Raw genomic sequence first — 14,084 nt, 5'->3', positions numbered from 1 at the left:
TGATCCTTCAGCCCCCACCTCAGCCTCCCCAGACGTTCACAGATGGTCTTGGACAAGGTCCACCATTCTCCCACGGCCCCGGCACCCGACTCTCCTGCCTCCTCTCCTAATTCCCTCAGCATCCTTTCCTGCCAGGAATGGTCTTTCATCCAGTGGGAATTTACAATTAATATCGCTCAGAATAGAAAGCTAGACATTTTTCTTTTTAAGTTGCTTATGGTAACCAGAGAATGGCTACTATTCCAGAGTCCTTCCTTTGTCGGTTGGTTGGTTGTTTCTTTAGGAAAAGGTCTTCCAAGGTCCAGGGTCAAAAGTTCTAGGCCAGCAGAGCAGACTTTATACCTTTTTCATTCCTGAATTCTGAGCCCTGTGAGCAGGGAGCCAGGCAGTGTAGGAAGGAGGAAGGGGATGAAAAAGAGTTCAAGGAGTCCATAGAGCATGGTTGTGAGCCTCTGTTCTGCCAGTTATTAGCTGTGTGATCTTTTGCAAATACTTGACTCCTCTGAGTGTCGGTTTTCTCCACCGTGAAATGGGTATGACAATGCCTGTCTTACAGGGAGCTAATGGGACTTCAGTTTATGGAGGGGGCCTAACTTGTGTGCTGGTGATGTGGGGTAAATGATCCTCCTTAATTTCTCTATCGCTTTTGGGGAAGATTAGTAGGATCTCAGTACAATTTGAAAAATGCTAACGTCTCTCCTTTCCACCCACCTCTCCCAGCCCAAAACCTGATCTCCAGACCCATTGTTTTCCATTTCTCCCTCCTCAGTACCAAATTCTGCACCCAAGCCCTCTTAGTGACACTGATCTCAACTGGTATGAGAAGGATGGTGATGCGCCTCAACTCTCCTTAGAGAAATCTAGCTAAGACAACTCTTCCAGACTTACTTGTACTTCTATCCAGAGCATATCTGTTAATTCAGATGATTCTGGAATTGGTAGAATTCCTGTTATTTAAAAAAAACAAAACAAAAAACTAAGCCTTCTGAGAGAAGCCGGCTTAGGGCAAGGGGCCATGGTGCATGTATAGGCAGATCAGTCATGCTTGGGGGTCACCCTCTTCTAGCTGTTCTTGCTTCTCCCTGATTCTTCCCGGGCTCTCAGATCACGCGGGAAGGACACTGACAAGTGGGCAGCTCAGTGGGCTTAGAGCAGCAATTCCGTGTAGGGGGGCGGGCCCCCCCCCCCCCGTTCACTGAGTTCTCTTCATATTGAACTTTTCAAATGACAGGTCTTGGGGTACCTGGCTGGCTCTGTGTGTAGAGCATACAACTCTTGATCTCGGGGTCATGAGTTCAAACCCCACATCGGGTATAGAGATCTGTAAAATTTTTTTTTTTTAAAGATTTTATTTATTTATTTGACAGAGAGAGAGACAGCGAGAGAACACAAGCAGGGGGAGTGGGAGAGGGAGAAGCAGGCTTCCCGCGGAGCAGGGAGCCCAATGTGGGGCTCAATCCTAGGACCCTGGGATCATAACCTGAGCCGAAGGCAGACGTTTAACGACTGAGCCACCCAGGCGCCCCGATCAGTAAAAATTTTTTAAATTAAAAAATAAACAGCAGGTCTTTAAAGGTCCCTATGTGTATAAGGTACTTTTTCTTTTTACCATAAACTTCTTGTTTGGGAATAATTTTAGATTTCCAGAGAAGTGGCAGAGGCAGTGTGGGTTGTCCCCATATGCCCCTCACCCACTTCTCCAACTGTTAACATCCCAGGTCCCCAGGGTGCGTTTATCGCAGCCCAGAGACCAACCCCACTGCTTTACTATGGACGAAACTCCATATTTTGTTCAGATTTCACCAGTTCCACCAACGTCCATATTCTGTCCCCGGCTCGCTCCCATCCAGGAGACCACGGCGCATGCATCCACCTCATCTCCTGAGTCTCCTCTGGGCCGTGACAGTTTCTGTCCTCCCTTGTGTTTTCGTGGCCTTGATGGCTTGGGGGAGGGCCGGTCAGGCATTTTGAAGGACGTCCTCAATTCGAGTTTGTCAGCTGCTGTTCTCCTGGTTAGACTTGGGCCTGGGGGCTTGGGGGAGGGAGACCACAGAGTGAAGTGCCCTCCCGCTTGCATCCTTGCACGGGGCACTTGGGATCCGCCGTGGTGAGGTTCACCTGATAAAGGCGGTGTTGGCTCTCGCCGTGCTGTTCTTACTGAAAGGTGTTTTTCCCCCTTTGTGCAGCTGTTAAAAAACCTGCTCCTGCACCCCCGAAACCAGGAAACCCACCTCCTGGCCACCTCGGGGGCCAGAGCTCTCCAGGAACATCTCCGCACCCACCCAGCCTGTCACCAAAGCCAACCACCCGCAGCCCTTCTCCTCCCGCCCAGCACGCGGGCCAGGCCCCCGGCCAGCCCTGCACCACCTCGCAGCCCTCTGCGCCCCGGAGGTACTCCAGCAGCCTGTCCCCGATACAAGCCCCCAGTCACCCGCCGCCGCAGCCCCCAACGCAGGCCGCACTGCTGGGGCACAGCAGACCGAGTAGCCAGGGCCCGCCCGCCCCGGTGGCACTGCCCAGTGAGCCTGGACTTGAGCAGCCGCCTCACACCCCTCCCCAGACTCCAACGCCCCCCAGGACTCCACCTTTAGGAAAACAGAACCCCAGCCTGCCAGCTTCTCAGACCCAGGCGGTGAGTAACCCTGAGACGGTGCAGCCACACACCGGAACCTTACCGAGACCGAGACCAGTACCAAAGCCGAGGAACCGGCCCAGTGTGCCTCCACCCCCACATCCTCCTGGAGCCCACTCTGCTGGGGACGGCACCCTCACCAACGCAGCTCCCACTGCTTCCAGAATAGTAACGGGTAAGTGAGAAACCGGCTCAGACCTTTCCCCCCATCCACGCTACATTGCTTCTGGACTCTCCCCTTTCAGTTTAGGCTTTGGTTTTCAGCAGGGGGCAGCAAACTATCCCCACTGGCCAGATCCGGCCCATAGCCCATTTTTATAAATAAAGTTTTATTGGGACACAGCCACTCTAATTTGTTTACATACTGTCTTTGGCTGCTTTTGTGCTAACATAACAGTGGTATAGTCCTATCAGAGAGTATTTGGCTCACAGAGCCTAAAAATATTTACTACCTGGCCCTTGAAGTTAGCTGGCCTCTGATTTATAGTTTCATATGTGTTTAAGACCTATCTACCTTTACCTTCTTCTAAGTATAATGACCTAACGCAGGTGGAAGGTGTTGTACAACATGAGCATGAAATCCATCTCTTAGCAAATTCCTCATTAAGATACTTATTTTCCTTCTAAAGCTAAAAATGTTCATAGTAAGTGAAGCATTTCGGGTATAACTTTAAAAAAACGTGATCTGTGCCCATTTGGATGCTCCGGGAAGAGAAGTCTTGGGGCGTGATCACATCAGAGCATGAGCCTCAAGTGGTGAGGGAGGGGAAGGATCAAGAATTTCCCATAATTCCTGTGGAAACCTGTTTCGGGTGGTGGTGATTATATAGATTTCAGTGGGCTACCTAATGGGGTGGTTTGTTTTGTTTTTTACAGGTAGTCTAGAACATGATCATTTTATTTAATTATTATTTCTTTAAAAAGTTCTACCCCAAGGGCTCTAATACACTATTTGATTTAAGGATGGGGTGGATGGGGGTTTTTAATGTGTTTTTAAAAATGGCACTTAGGAGCTTTGAATCACAACAGCTTAGTTTTAAATTTCCTACGTGGAGCTAGTTTGTACTGCACAACTTCTCTGCTGAAATGAGCCAACGGTATCCCCTGGACTGGTATCCCAAATGATGAGGGTTAACCAAATAGTCTATCTTTTGATAACCCTATTTTTTTTTCCCAGGAATATACTACATAAGTGCACGTATTATAAATGGTTAATAATTTCTGATGACACTCCAGCATTTATTTTTTAAAAACAAAGCCATATTGGTGTGTTTGTTTGTTTGTTTCCCAATAGATGCCCTCACAGGTGGGGAAGGTTCCCAGGACTAAGGTCTGTAACCCCCCCAAGCAGCTCTCACCACAGCTCCAAACGCTCCTGCTTAGCCCTGTTTTGCATATGTGCTTGTGACTATGTGCTCAGGAGCAGCTACTTGACGCCCCTGCCATCCGTTCTGTAGCATTAGACATTCCTTATGTTCTTAGCAAAAGCATCCCGAGCCGCAATGCTCCAAATTCAAGAGGTAGATGTCAGTAGATTGAGAACCCGATTTCAAGCTACTCTCATAAGATACGAGGAGTGTCTTCTTTCTTGTTGGTAAGCCTTTCCTAAAGGGTCCTGCTCTTCTCACTGATTTACCTCTCATAGATTGGCTCATCATATCCAACCAAAGAGGACTCGGGTGCAGTCAGCATAGAAAATTGTGTTCCCTGTGTCTTGAGCTTTAATTTTTTAATTGTATATTTTAAGTGCAAGTTAACCGCATGGAGCTTCTTAATTTGATGTTTGAAATTCTCGGACCAAAAAAAAAAAAATCTTCCTCCAAAGATCCCACACTAAATTCCTTTGCATTCCAGCATGCTTACATTTTGCTTTCTTAAACCATATGAGCTTTTCCAAGGGCACCGTGAGGCTCATCTACATCCTGCCTTTGGGTCCACATTTGGACACCATAAGGCTCTCATTATGTGTACCGTTGCTCTCAGCCACTGAGCTGAGCCTTAAACCTTTGGTGGGCTACTTCGACAGAGTATTCACAGCTTTGGTCTGAGTAAGACTTTCTGGAGAAACCGGAAAGGGAAACTAGAGTGCGACATTTAGGACACGGAGGAGGACACAGGGATGAGTCCCCCTTCCCGACTCCTTATAACCCAGAAGCCAGGGGTTGCCTGATGGGGTGTGGAAGTCATGCACAACAGTAAAGTAACTAAGCCCTAATCAAGGCTGAGCCTTTTAACATGTCAATACTTGGGACACACCAAAATTCCCCCCCCTCCACCCAGATCTTTCCTTCTTTTTAGACCGAGAACTACAAACCAGAATCATGTCTGTTATTTAATACCGTTCTCCACCCAGGTGTATTTATTCCAGAAAGCTATCTTACTGATCCGGTACAGCCCCATAAGGCTCTGTACTTTATAATTATCAGGTCAGGGAAATTTTATATAAAAACTACTTTTCCTTAAGATGTTAAGCTAAGTATTTAAAAACCAATCTATGTTATGAATTCTCCTAAACTCAAGAAATTCCAGGTCACCACAATGACCTTTGTATTGCAGAATTAACTTTTAATTGCTTAAAAATGCCCAGACTACCCGCAGAAGCGCACAGAAGGCCAGCATTTAGGACTCACGAGTCCGCTAGTGTTAACCATTCCGATATGGCTATTGGGTATTTCAACATAACTTCCAAGGAAGGCGTTTCTTTATTATGACATCGTGTGTTTTTACATGGAAAACCACAAACAGATTCCTAGAAACAGGTTATTCGTTTAGAGCAGTTAATCCCAAAAAAGTGGAATTAAGGCTTGAGCATTAGGATAAACTCTTGGGGGAGATTGTTGCTGCCAAGCACCTTTGGCAGTTCAGCACCGGCCCCGGGGGAACGGAGGGATTCTGGTGTCACTGGAATCTCTTCTTCATCGTCACTGTAGAAAGCATGACAAGGCTTTTAGCTTCGAAAGTAAGAGAGTGTACATCTTGCTGTTTTTAAAATAATAGATTCTAGCCAAGAGTGTTCTAATTTCAACATTTTATTAAATAATTTAGATGTATGACCTGCCATATTCAGTAGGAACTGAAATTGGAATATTTAATGGTAAGGAAAAGGCACCTGATTGGCCAAAGCATTTGTGCTACTTTATGATCATGTTTGTGCACTAATGCCTGTTACTAACCGGGCACCCTAACCCTGCCTGCTTGCATCCCTACTAACAGTGCATGTACTGAAGGAGGCTGGCTTCGTTCATGCTTGCTGTCAATCACCCTGGATACGAAGTGTGCTCACGGACGTGTGACAGGTGCTCACAGGGCTGGCCCTGTTACTTCTCTCACTTCTGTTCTTTTCTATACCAGGCAGGCTTGAGGTGTAGTAGAAAGAAGACATTGTAGACTCGGACATGCCCGAAATAGAATTGCAGCTCTCTGTGTAACATCAGATAAGGCACAGCCTGGCTGATCAGTAAGAGGGTGATGTTTGTGAGAATTTCTCCTGAAGGGATTAAATCAGATAAAATAAGAAAACATCTTACCGTTCTTAATATTCACGGGGTCCTAAGTAAACGGTAGCTATTTATGATCATTTTTATCTTGGAAAAAATAGATATTCAGAGTTATGTATTAGATTCATAGGTCAACGCTTTAAAAATTCATATGCCCAGACCCAGCCTTCTAGAACCCAGACACGGGAGGGCTGGGGCCCAGGCATCCATATTTAGATTCTGATGCCACCACTTGGTTTTCCCAATATCGCTTCTTTTGTGGGTGAAAAAGACAATGCTCAGGAGTAGAAGATATTTCTTAATACTTCATGATATTACATGAGCCTGAGAATACCCACAAGGCACCCATCCTCTGTGCAAGGATACACCATGTCACTCTCAGGATCGTCCTTAAAACCGTGACACTTTGCTGGTTCTTACAGTGTTCTTTTTTAAAACTAACCTCTTTTTTTGGGCGCCTGGGTGGCTCAGTTGGTTAAGCAACTGCCTTCGGCTCAGGTCATGATCCTGGAGTCCCGGGATCGAGTCCCACATCAGGCTTCCTGTTCAGCAGGGAGTCTGCTTCTCCCTCTGACCCTCCTCCCTTTCATGCTCTCTGTCTCTCATTCTCTCTCTCGCAAATAAATAAAAAAATTAAAAAAAAAAATTAAAACTAACCTCTTTTTATATCCCAAAAGAAACACATTTAAAAAAATTAATCACGGATATGAAAGGAGATTTGGAAACTAGAACTAATAAGAAGGCACTCTTCTACAGTTGAAGAAGTTTGCTATTTATATTCTATTTTTTCTCTACTCTAGTTTTTTTTTCTCCCTAAAAGTCCAGGGGGTGCCTGATCATAATTATTTTGCAAAAATAGATTTTGATCTTGCATCATATGCTCCATCCCATGTTATGATGGAGTTTTGACAACCATCTTTTCAAATGACTCCTTAACGTTAAGCAGGCGTATTTTTGCTCATAGCCGGACATTTCAGTGGCTTCTGCTTCTACTTGCAGTTTACTTTTAATAACTAGACATCAGAATCATGTCAAGGTAAATATCCAGTGAGACCTGAACAGGATCTCTCCTTTGACTAAAATAATAAAAACTGGGCGCCAAAGCTCTGACAGCCCTAGCGCACTGGTGAGCAGCAGAAGGGAGTCCTTACCTCAGGTTACAGATTGGTCAGGCAGGGAACTTGATTCGCCCTGCAGCTGTGCCTGGAAAGTTTAATTTCAAGGATGTATTTGGGTCTGTTACCTCTCAGAGTGACCATTCGAATAACCTTAGACAAGCACATCTTGTTGAGGTAACAAATAAACTTTGTAGCACCATACCCGCAATTATAGAGGGCCCATTCTGGCCTTTGGGGGGCTAACTTCCTTGATACAGATACTCAAAAAAAGAAAGGAACCCGGTGAGATTTGTCCAAGCTGCCGATCAGGGGTAACATTCTGCCTGAGAGGAGATGCAGCGTGCTGGGCGTCTCTGTCTTTTTGGTTTGGGTTTTATAATATAACATCAGTCATGTGACCTTAGCTCCAAACTCTATGCTCAAAGACCAGCCCTTTTTAGAATGCATATAAATTTGTAAATTTGTAAATTTGCAGCCAGAAGGTTTTAGAGGCATTTTTATTTTTATTTTTATTTATTTATTTTTAATTCATCTGAGATACAGAGAGAGAGAGCAGAGAGTAGGGGCAGGGGGAGAGACAGAGGGAGAGGGAGAAGCAGGCTCCCTGCTGAGCCAGGAGCTCGACATGGGGCTCTATCCCAGGACCCTGGGATCATGACCCAAGCCGAAGGCAGACGCTCAACCAACTGAGCCACCCAGGTGCCCCTAGAGGCATTTTTATAATTTTTTAAAAGATTTTATTTATTTATTTGAGAGAAAGCGCGCGCGAGAGAGCGCAAGTGGGGTAAAGGGCAGAGGGAGAAGCAGACTCCCTGCTGAGCAGGGAGCCCGATATGGGGCTCGATCCTGGGACCCAGGGATCATGACCTGAGCCGAAGGCAGATGTTTAACAACTGAGCCACCCAGGTGCCCCTAGAGGCATTTTTATTTTTTTATTTTTTATTTCTTTTAAATATTTTATTTATTTGACAGAGAGAGACAGCGCGAGAGAGGGAACACAAGCAGGGGGAGTGGGAGAGGGAGAAGCAGCCTTCCTGCTTAGCAGGGAGCCCAATGTGGGGCTCGATTCCAGGACCCCGGGATCATGACCTGAACCGAAGGCAGACGCTTAACGACTGAGCCACCCAGGCGCCCCTAGAGGCATTTTTAAAAAATAGAATTCCTTCAAAAGATTTTCTAAAAAATAGAATCTTTCTAAAATAACCTTTTCCACCTTTTTACTACAATGAACCAGAGTGTTTAAGACTCACGCATTATATCCTCAGAGGCCATCTTCTCTGTCAGGACCCTCACCCGAGGACGCACAGACTACTGCGGGGCGGAGGGAGAGTGCTAGGCCAATGAAGAACCAGACTCTAGGGTCCAACCCGTCTGGCAATGATCCTCTGTGCGGAGCTGAGTCTCTCAGAGTGCCCCTTTCTACCTCTACGGTGGCACTAGTGCTGCCTTGGGGTCCTTTCACGGGGGGCCAGTGAACTGACGCGATGATGTGTGTGGAGCCCCCCAAACCATGTCTGGTATATGGTAGCTGCTCAGTGGTCCAGCCATTGTGATGAAGAGCAGTCTCCTTCTGAAAGCTGGCTCTGCACACATGCTGATTCTTACTACTTCTTGTGTGGGAACAGATTTGCTGTCTTCTTTTTAAACATGGTTCAACCGGCCTGGCTGGCTCAGTCAGTGGAGCATGTGACTCTTGATCTCAGGGTCATGAGTTCAAGCCCCATGTTGGGCATGGAACCTACTTAAAACTTTAAAGATAATAATAAAATCATAAATAAATAAAAATTAAATCAACTGTCTTTAAAAAAATAAAAACTAAAAGTGGTTCATGTAAGGGGGCGCAGGGCTGGGAAATAATGTACCTGCCAACTTCAGGCAAACCAGGGGAGCGGGCAGGAGGCAGAGGGAAGGAACGTCCCTTTTGCTCCCACCACACATTTTTTTTCCTGAGTGTACAATTTGTGTGTATTCATCATAAATAGAGAATTTCAGGAAAGTACAAATCCAGAAATTATTTATGTGTGACAGGAAGGAAGGGAAGGAAGGAAGGAAAGGAAGGAAAGAAAGGAAGGAAGGAAGTAAAAGGAAAGGGAAGAAAGAAAGAAAAGAAAAGGGGAAAAAAAGAAAGGAAAAGAAAAGAAAGTTTGTCCTCTGAAAAGGATCTGTGGCTGATCGGTATTGGTTTGCATGTAAATCCACATATTAACAAGTAGAAATCTAATCAGTACGTATAGTGCCTTTGCATCACACGTCCCCCACCAGGCATGGCAGTTCCATAGTCTCTGGTAAACTCTTCAGGCTAAAAAGAGACACTGACTGGTTGCACCATCTATCTTGTTGGGTTAGGGATTGAATTTGCAATGGATTTCTTGTACCAGTCTTGTCTTTGAGACGTGACTACTCTGCCTGAGACTATAGGAGGGGAGGATTGGAAAAATGAGAGGGCTGGAGGGCTCTTCCTCATCTATCCATCCAACTGGCCAGCCACAAAATTTATTGAGGTTGAGCCATTAAACAGCCACTGTTCTAGGCACTGGGGATGCACTGAACAAGACAGACACGGTCCCTGCTCTCGTGACTTCCTTTCTGCTGAGGTCAAGTCTGAGACATTTGGATCCCTGTTCTGTGCACACAGCCCACCCCTGACTGCACCACTGGACAGTGCAATGCAGTGCAGTTCAGTTAGTTTTACAATTATTGTAAGATCGGAACTGTCAAGTGCATTTAGCACTTGAACCTCTCACACCTTGGCATCTCCATAAATCTAGAAATTTCTCTTGAGTTGTGGTTGCATAGGAAACTTGGAGGGCTGGGGCCGCCAACCCAAGAGCCCTTGTGAGAAAGGGGAGTAAATAGATCTCGCAGCTCAGAACTGTAGGGTTATGCAGGAGCAGGAACCAGTCTTAAAGAAGTGAGCCCCCCAGAGCGCACCTGTGTGTGCCCCCAACCTGTGTGGAGAAGGAACAGGTGAAAGAGAAGTTAAGAGAAGTTCTTAAACATATTGGGGAGACTCCCAGGACACTCCAGCCCGGCAACATGAAACTACAGCAAATCTGAACCTCTTCCTTCTCTCCCGCACCGGCCCTAAAACCTCTAACTAGGCCCTCACAATTTGCTAAAACACACACCTCCTAGAGAAACAAATGATTCTGTTTTGATCAGGGGCCGTCTCCCCCACTGGACTGCCGGCTTCATTAAAGCTGTGTCTGGCTTGTTCACTGTTGTGCCCTCTCAGGTAGATGCTCAGTAAATACTTGTTCATGAACGAATGCATCTGAGCCTCCCCGGCCTCACCAGGAGGCCGGCCATGACAGGTGAAGATGTCTCTTGTGGGTTGAGGAGTGAGGGACCGACAGCTTGAGGATTCCGCATTTGCCCTCTCGCTAGAGGAATTCCGGCCAACGTAATAAGACATGAAAAAGGAACTGGAGTATAAGTATTAGAAGGAGAAGAGAAATCGGTATTTGTGAGAGGCTGGTGATCTACCTCAGGGATTGTTACCCAGGGGTTGACAAGGGGCCTTCTGGCCGTGTCTGGAGACATCTTTGTCACACTGGGGGAGAGAGGGCTGTCTGCCACTGGCCTCTCATGCATGAAGGGCAGGACAGCTGCTGCACATCCTACAGGGCACAGGACGGCCCCCCAACCCAGATTGATCCAGCCCAAAATGTCACTGGTGCCAGGACTGGCATAGCAGGAGTAACAGGAGAACAGACTCCTGGGTCCCAGAGGAGGGGGCTCTCTCCAGTGAGGCTCACCTATCCCGTCAGCCCTGATTTGTGAGGAGGTTTTAGTTAGCGCATGAGAGGCTTGGTGAGAATGAGGTTTCCTCTCTTCGGTCAGAATGAGCACCCCCTGCAAGAGCTGCATCTCTGAGGGCTCCCGGGAAGGGCCACCAGAGCCAGGAGGCAGGGCTGTGCCACTCGGCTGCCCTGGGGTCTGAGAGGCTTGACCCAACTTCCAGGGGCTGACGGTGCCTGTAGTGATCGAGGGTGTGTGTGCATGCTTCTCTTCTTCTTGAGCGCCCTCGGGCGGCCTCGTGGGCATTACCACACACTGACAGCATGTCTCCTGTTTTTGTCCAGACACCAGTTCTAGAGTTTCAGAGCCGCTTCGCAGCACCTTTCCTGACATGCTTTCAGACTCAGCCAGCAAAGACTTGCCCGGACGCATTCTGTTGGATATAGACAACGATACAGAAAGCACCGCCCTGTGAAGAAAGCCACGCCCCCGCACCGCCACGCCCCCTTTCACCCTGGTGAGCGGAACAGGGGCAGGTGCGCGCTTCTCTCTGCAGACCAAACAGTGAAGAGCTTTCAGTGAAGGGAAAAGAAGGTCTGGCATGCAGGCCTTCGCCTCCCCGCAGCCCCAGGAGAAGGTGGAGGCTGACACTTTAAGCTGAATGACCTGTGTCTTGAAGTTGGCTTTCTTTACACGGGAAAGAAACCATGCCAAAAAAATTAAAAAGAAAGAAAAACAGAAAAAGAAAAAAGAAGTACCCAGAATGGAAAGAGTATTATTGCCGAGATGTGTGTAGGAATCTTTGTCACAGCCGTTGAGGCAGGTGGCACGAAAGGCAATTTGGAATGAAGAAGAAGCAGCACGTGAACTATCTATTTAATAAAATGCATGCATTATGCAAATCGCCTACTTCCTGCTACTTGGACTTTCCTTCTATTAGGAGGGAGGTTCCTCTCCTTCATAATTGCTGCAGAATCATTTTGTATGAAGTATGGTCGTGCCCCCCCGACCCCTCAAACCCACGAGCATTGATGGTGACTGCTGGATCCGTCACCTCAGCAAACTGGATGTGACTTGTGCCTTGTTGGATTGCCAGAATGTAGAAAGAAATGTACTGTGGTTTTTTTTTTTAAACAATGTAATTGCTACTTGATAAGGACCGAACATTATTCTAGTTTCATGTTTAATTTGAATTAAATATATTCTGTGGTTTATATGAAAACTTTATAATTCTCGGAAACAAAACTGTGGCTTGTGTGTGTGTGCGCGCACGTGTTGTCTTGTCACTTAACCAAACAGAATTTGGGTGAGACATCAAAGATCCCTGTGTCCCCAAAGCACTTCCTACACTTATTAATGACATTGAAAATATATACCCATGAACCCATTTCCCCCTGTATCTTATATTTGCTTAAGGCTGACCGTCTCCCAACTCAGAAGCCATCCCCCCTTGGCTGTAGATCAAGCTCCTCGTAGAGACCAAGGGTCTCGGTGTCGGTTGCCCATCAGCATTGAGCCCCTTCTCCAGGGAGCCCGCTGTGCGCCGTGAGGCATCTCGGCAGCGCCTTGGACGTGCTTCCTCTGCAGCGCTGGTGCTCAGGAGAAAACGGAGATGCCGTGCTTGCCAAGGAGGTGGTGTGGGTGTCTGGGGACCAGGAAGGTCCGTGCTGGACATTGTCCCCAGAGTGGCACACGTGTTTTGTTATTGCTGGCTCTGAAACATAATACAGACCCTCTTTATTTCAAGAATGTTTCAGTTTTCACTCTCCTTCATTTGTTAAAATCTCCCAACCCCAGCAGCTCCAATCTAAAGAAAAATGATGATAATTTGGTTTTGTCTGCGTGTCAAAGGTAAATACCAAACCAAGGCTACTGCCCATCTTTTGGATGGGGGCTCGGCTTGCGTTCGGAACCGCAAGCGCATCATGGTGGAAGCATCTGCGAGCTCCCACGGAGACGTGATTACCCCTGCTGGGACAGTCACCACCTTGCTGTCCCCTTCTCCTGGCACTAACACCATCAGAGAGGAGAGGTTTTATAATCTAAACTCATAGTGGCCATCCCTGGTCATCCAGGAAGGTGCTGGTGTCTAGGAAGATGCTGGTTTCCGTTTCCTTCCCTCAGAACAGTTTCTCATAGAACGTTCTAGCCCTATGTGCTCAGGCCTTCTCTTTCTGCTCCCCCACCCACGGCAACACCAGGGTCAAGGCCCTCTTCCTCGCACCACGCCTTGCATTCAGGACCCATCTATCCCGTTCTTGGTGCAGCATTTGGAGACCCTTGTCCCCCTCCTGGGACTCCAGCTCCCAGTGCCCCCCAAGTCCAGTGAGCCCCACAGGTGCTCATATTTGAAGGTATGAAGACAGACCCTCCACCGGCTTCTCCACCTGACATCTGTTCCCACCATTTTCCCATCAGCACCGTGGCCCTGGCAGCCTGTGACCATATTTCAGAGCCTTCCCTCTCTTCTGGTAGACACTGTTCTGCCATATCTTCATTCCGGGGCACCAAGTGACATCTGTGACTCACAGTCTGTTGCATCACATGGGGTAGCAGCTCACTGGCGGATGTTTCTAAGCCTCCACTTTGGAATGTCTTAGTGGCGGTGCTGGGGACAAGGAAAGATCTGGCATGGCAAAGCGGCGAGGGGAGAGTGATCAGAGTCAAAGCCAGAGAGGGGCCTGGCCATGAGGGGTAATTCCCATCAGGGAATGTGGGCTTCATCCCGGGAGCCTGGGAGAGTCACTGAAGGATTCTAGGCAGAAGAGTGGCGCAGTCGGATTCGCTGTCTTTGCCCGTGGCTGCACAATGAGCAAGACTGGAGTCAGGAAGGCCAGCAGTCAGGAGGTTGTGACAGTGACCCGGGGGAGAGATGGCATCGGCCTGCATGTCCGTCATGATGGCTCCCACTGAGACGCACTTCCAAGCCCCACCAGTGGCAGCAGAGGTCTCTGGGGCTTGGCTGAGGGGCCGCGTGGGGAAGGAGCTCAGGACCCCAGCAGAGCCTGCTGGGCCTCCCCTCCCCGCCTTGGGCCCTTGGAGAGGAGCGCTTAGCCTCCCCCTGGAGCCCACTTGCTGCAGGCCAACCCAGGCTCC

At 47.9% G+C, this 14,084-nt stretch overlaps 1 protein-coding gene across 1 annotated transcript in view; it reads left to right on the top strand.

Annotated features, from left to right (window-relative positions):
• ARHGAP17 (Rho GTPase activating protein 17) overlaps positions 1 to 12,226 on the top strand; it is an 88,474-nt gene extending 76,248 nt beyond the window's left edge. The window contains exons 19-20 of the mRNA XM_044915644.1: positions 2,187 to 2,807; positions 11,333 to 12,226. Coding sequence (XP_044771579.1) covers positions 2,187 to 2,807; positions 11,333 to 11,463 — 752 coding nt within the window. The 3' untranslated portion in view covers positions 11,464 to 12,226. The remainder of the gene's footprint in view (positions 1 to 2,186; positions 2,808 to 11,332) is intronic.
• The last annotated feature ends 1,858 nt before the right edge of the window (positions 12,227 to 14,084 follow it).

Source organism: Neomonachus schauinslandi, chromosome 5 (genome assembly GCF_002201575.2).
Source record: "Neomonachus schauinslandi chromosome 5, ASM220157v2, whole genome shotgun sequence".
In the NCBI taxonomy this organism is placed as follows: domain Eukaryota; kingdom Metazoa; phylum Chordata; class Mammalia; order Carnivora; family Phocidae; genus Neomonachus; species Neomonachus schauinslandi.
Note: the sequence above shows the minus strand (reverse complement) of the source record. Positions and strands in the feature narration are given on the sequence as shown.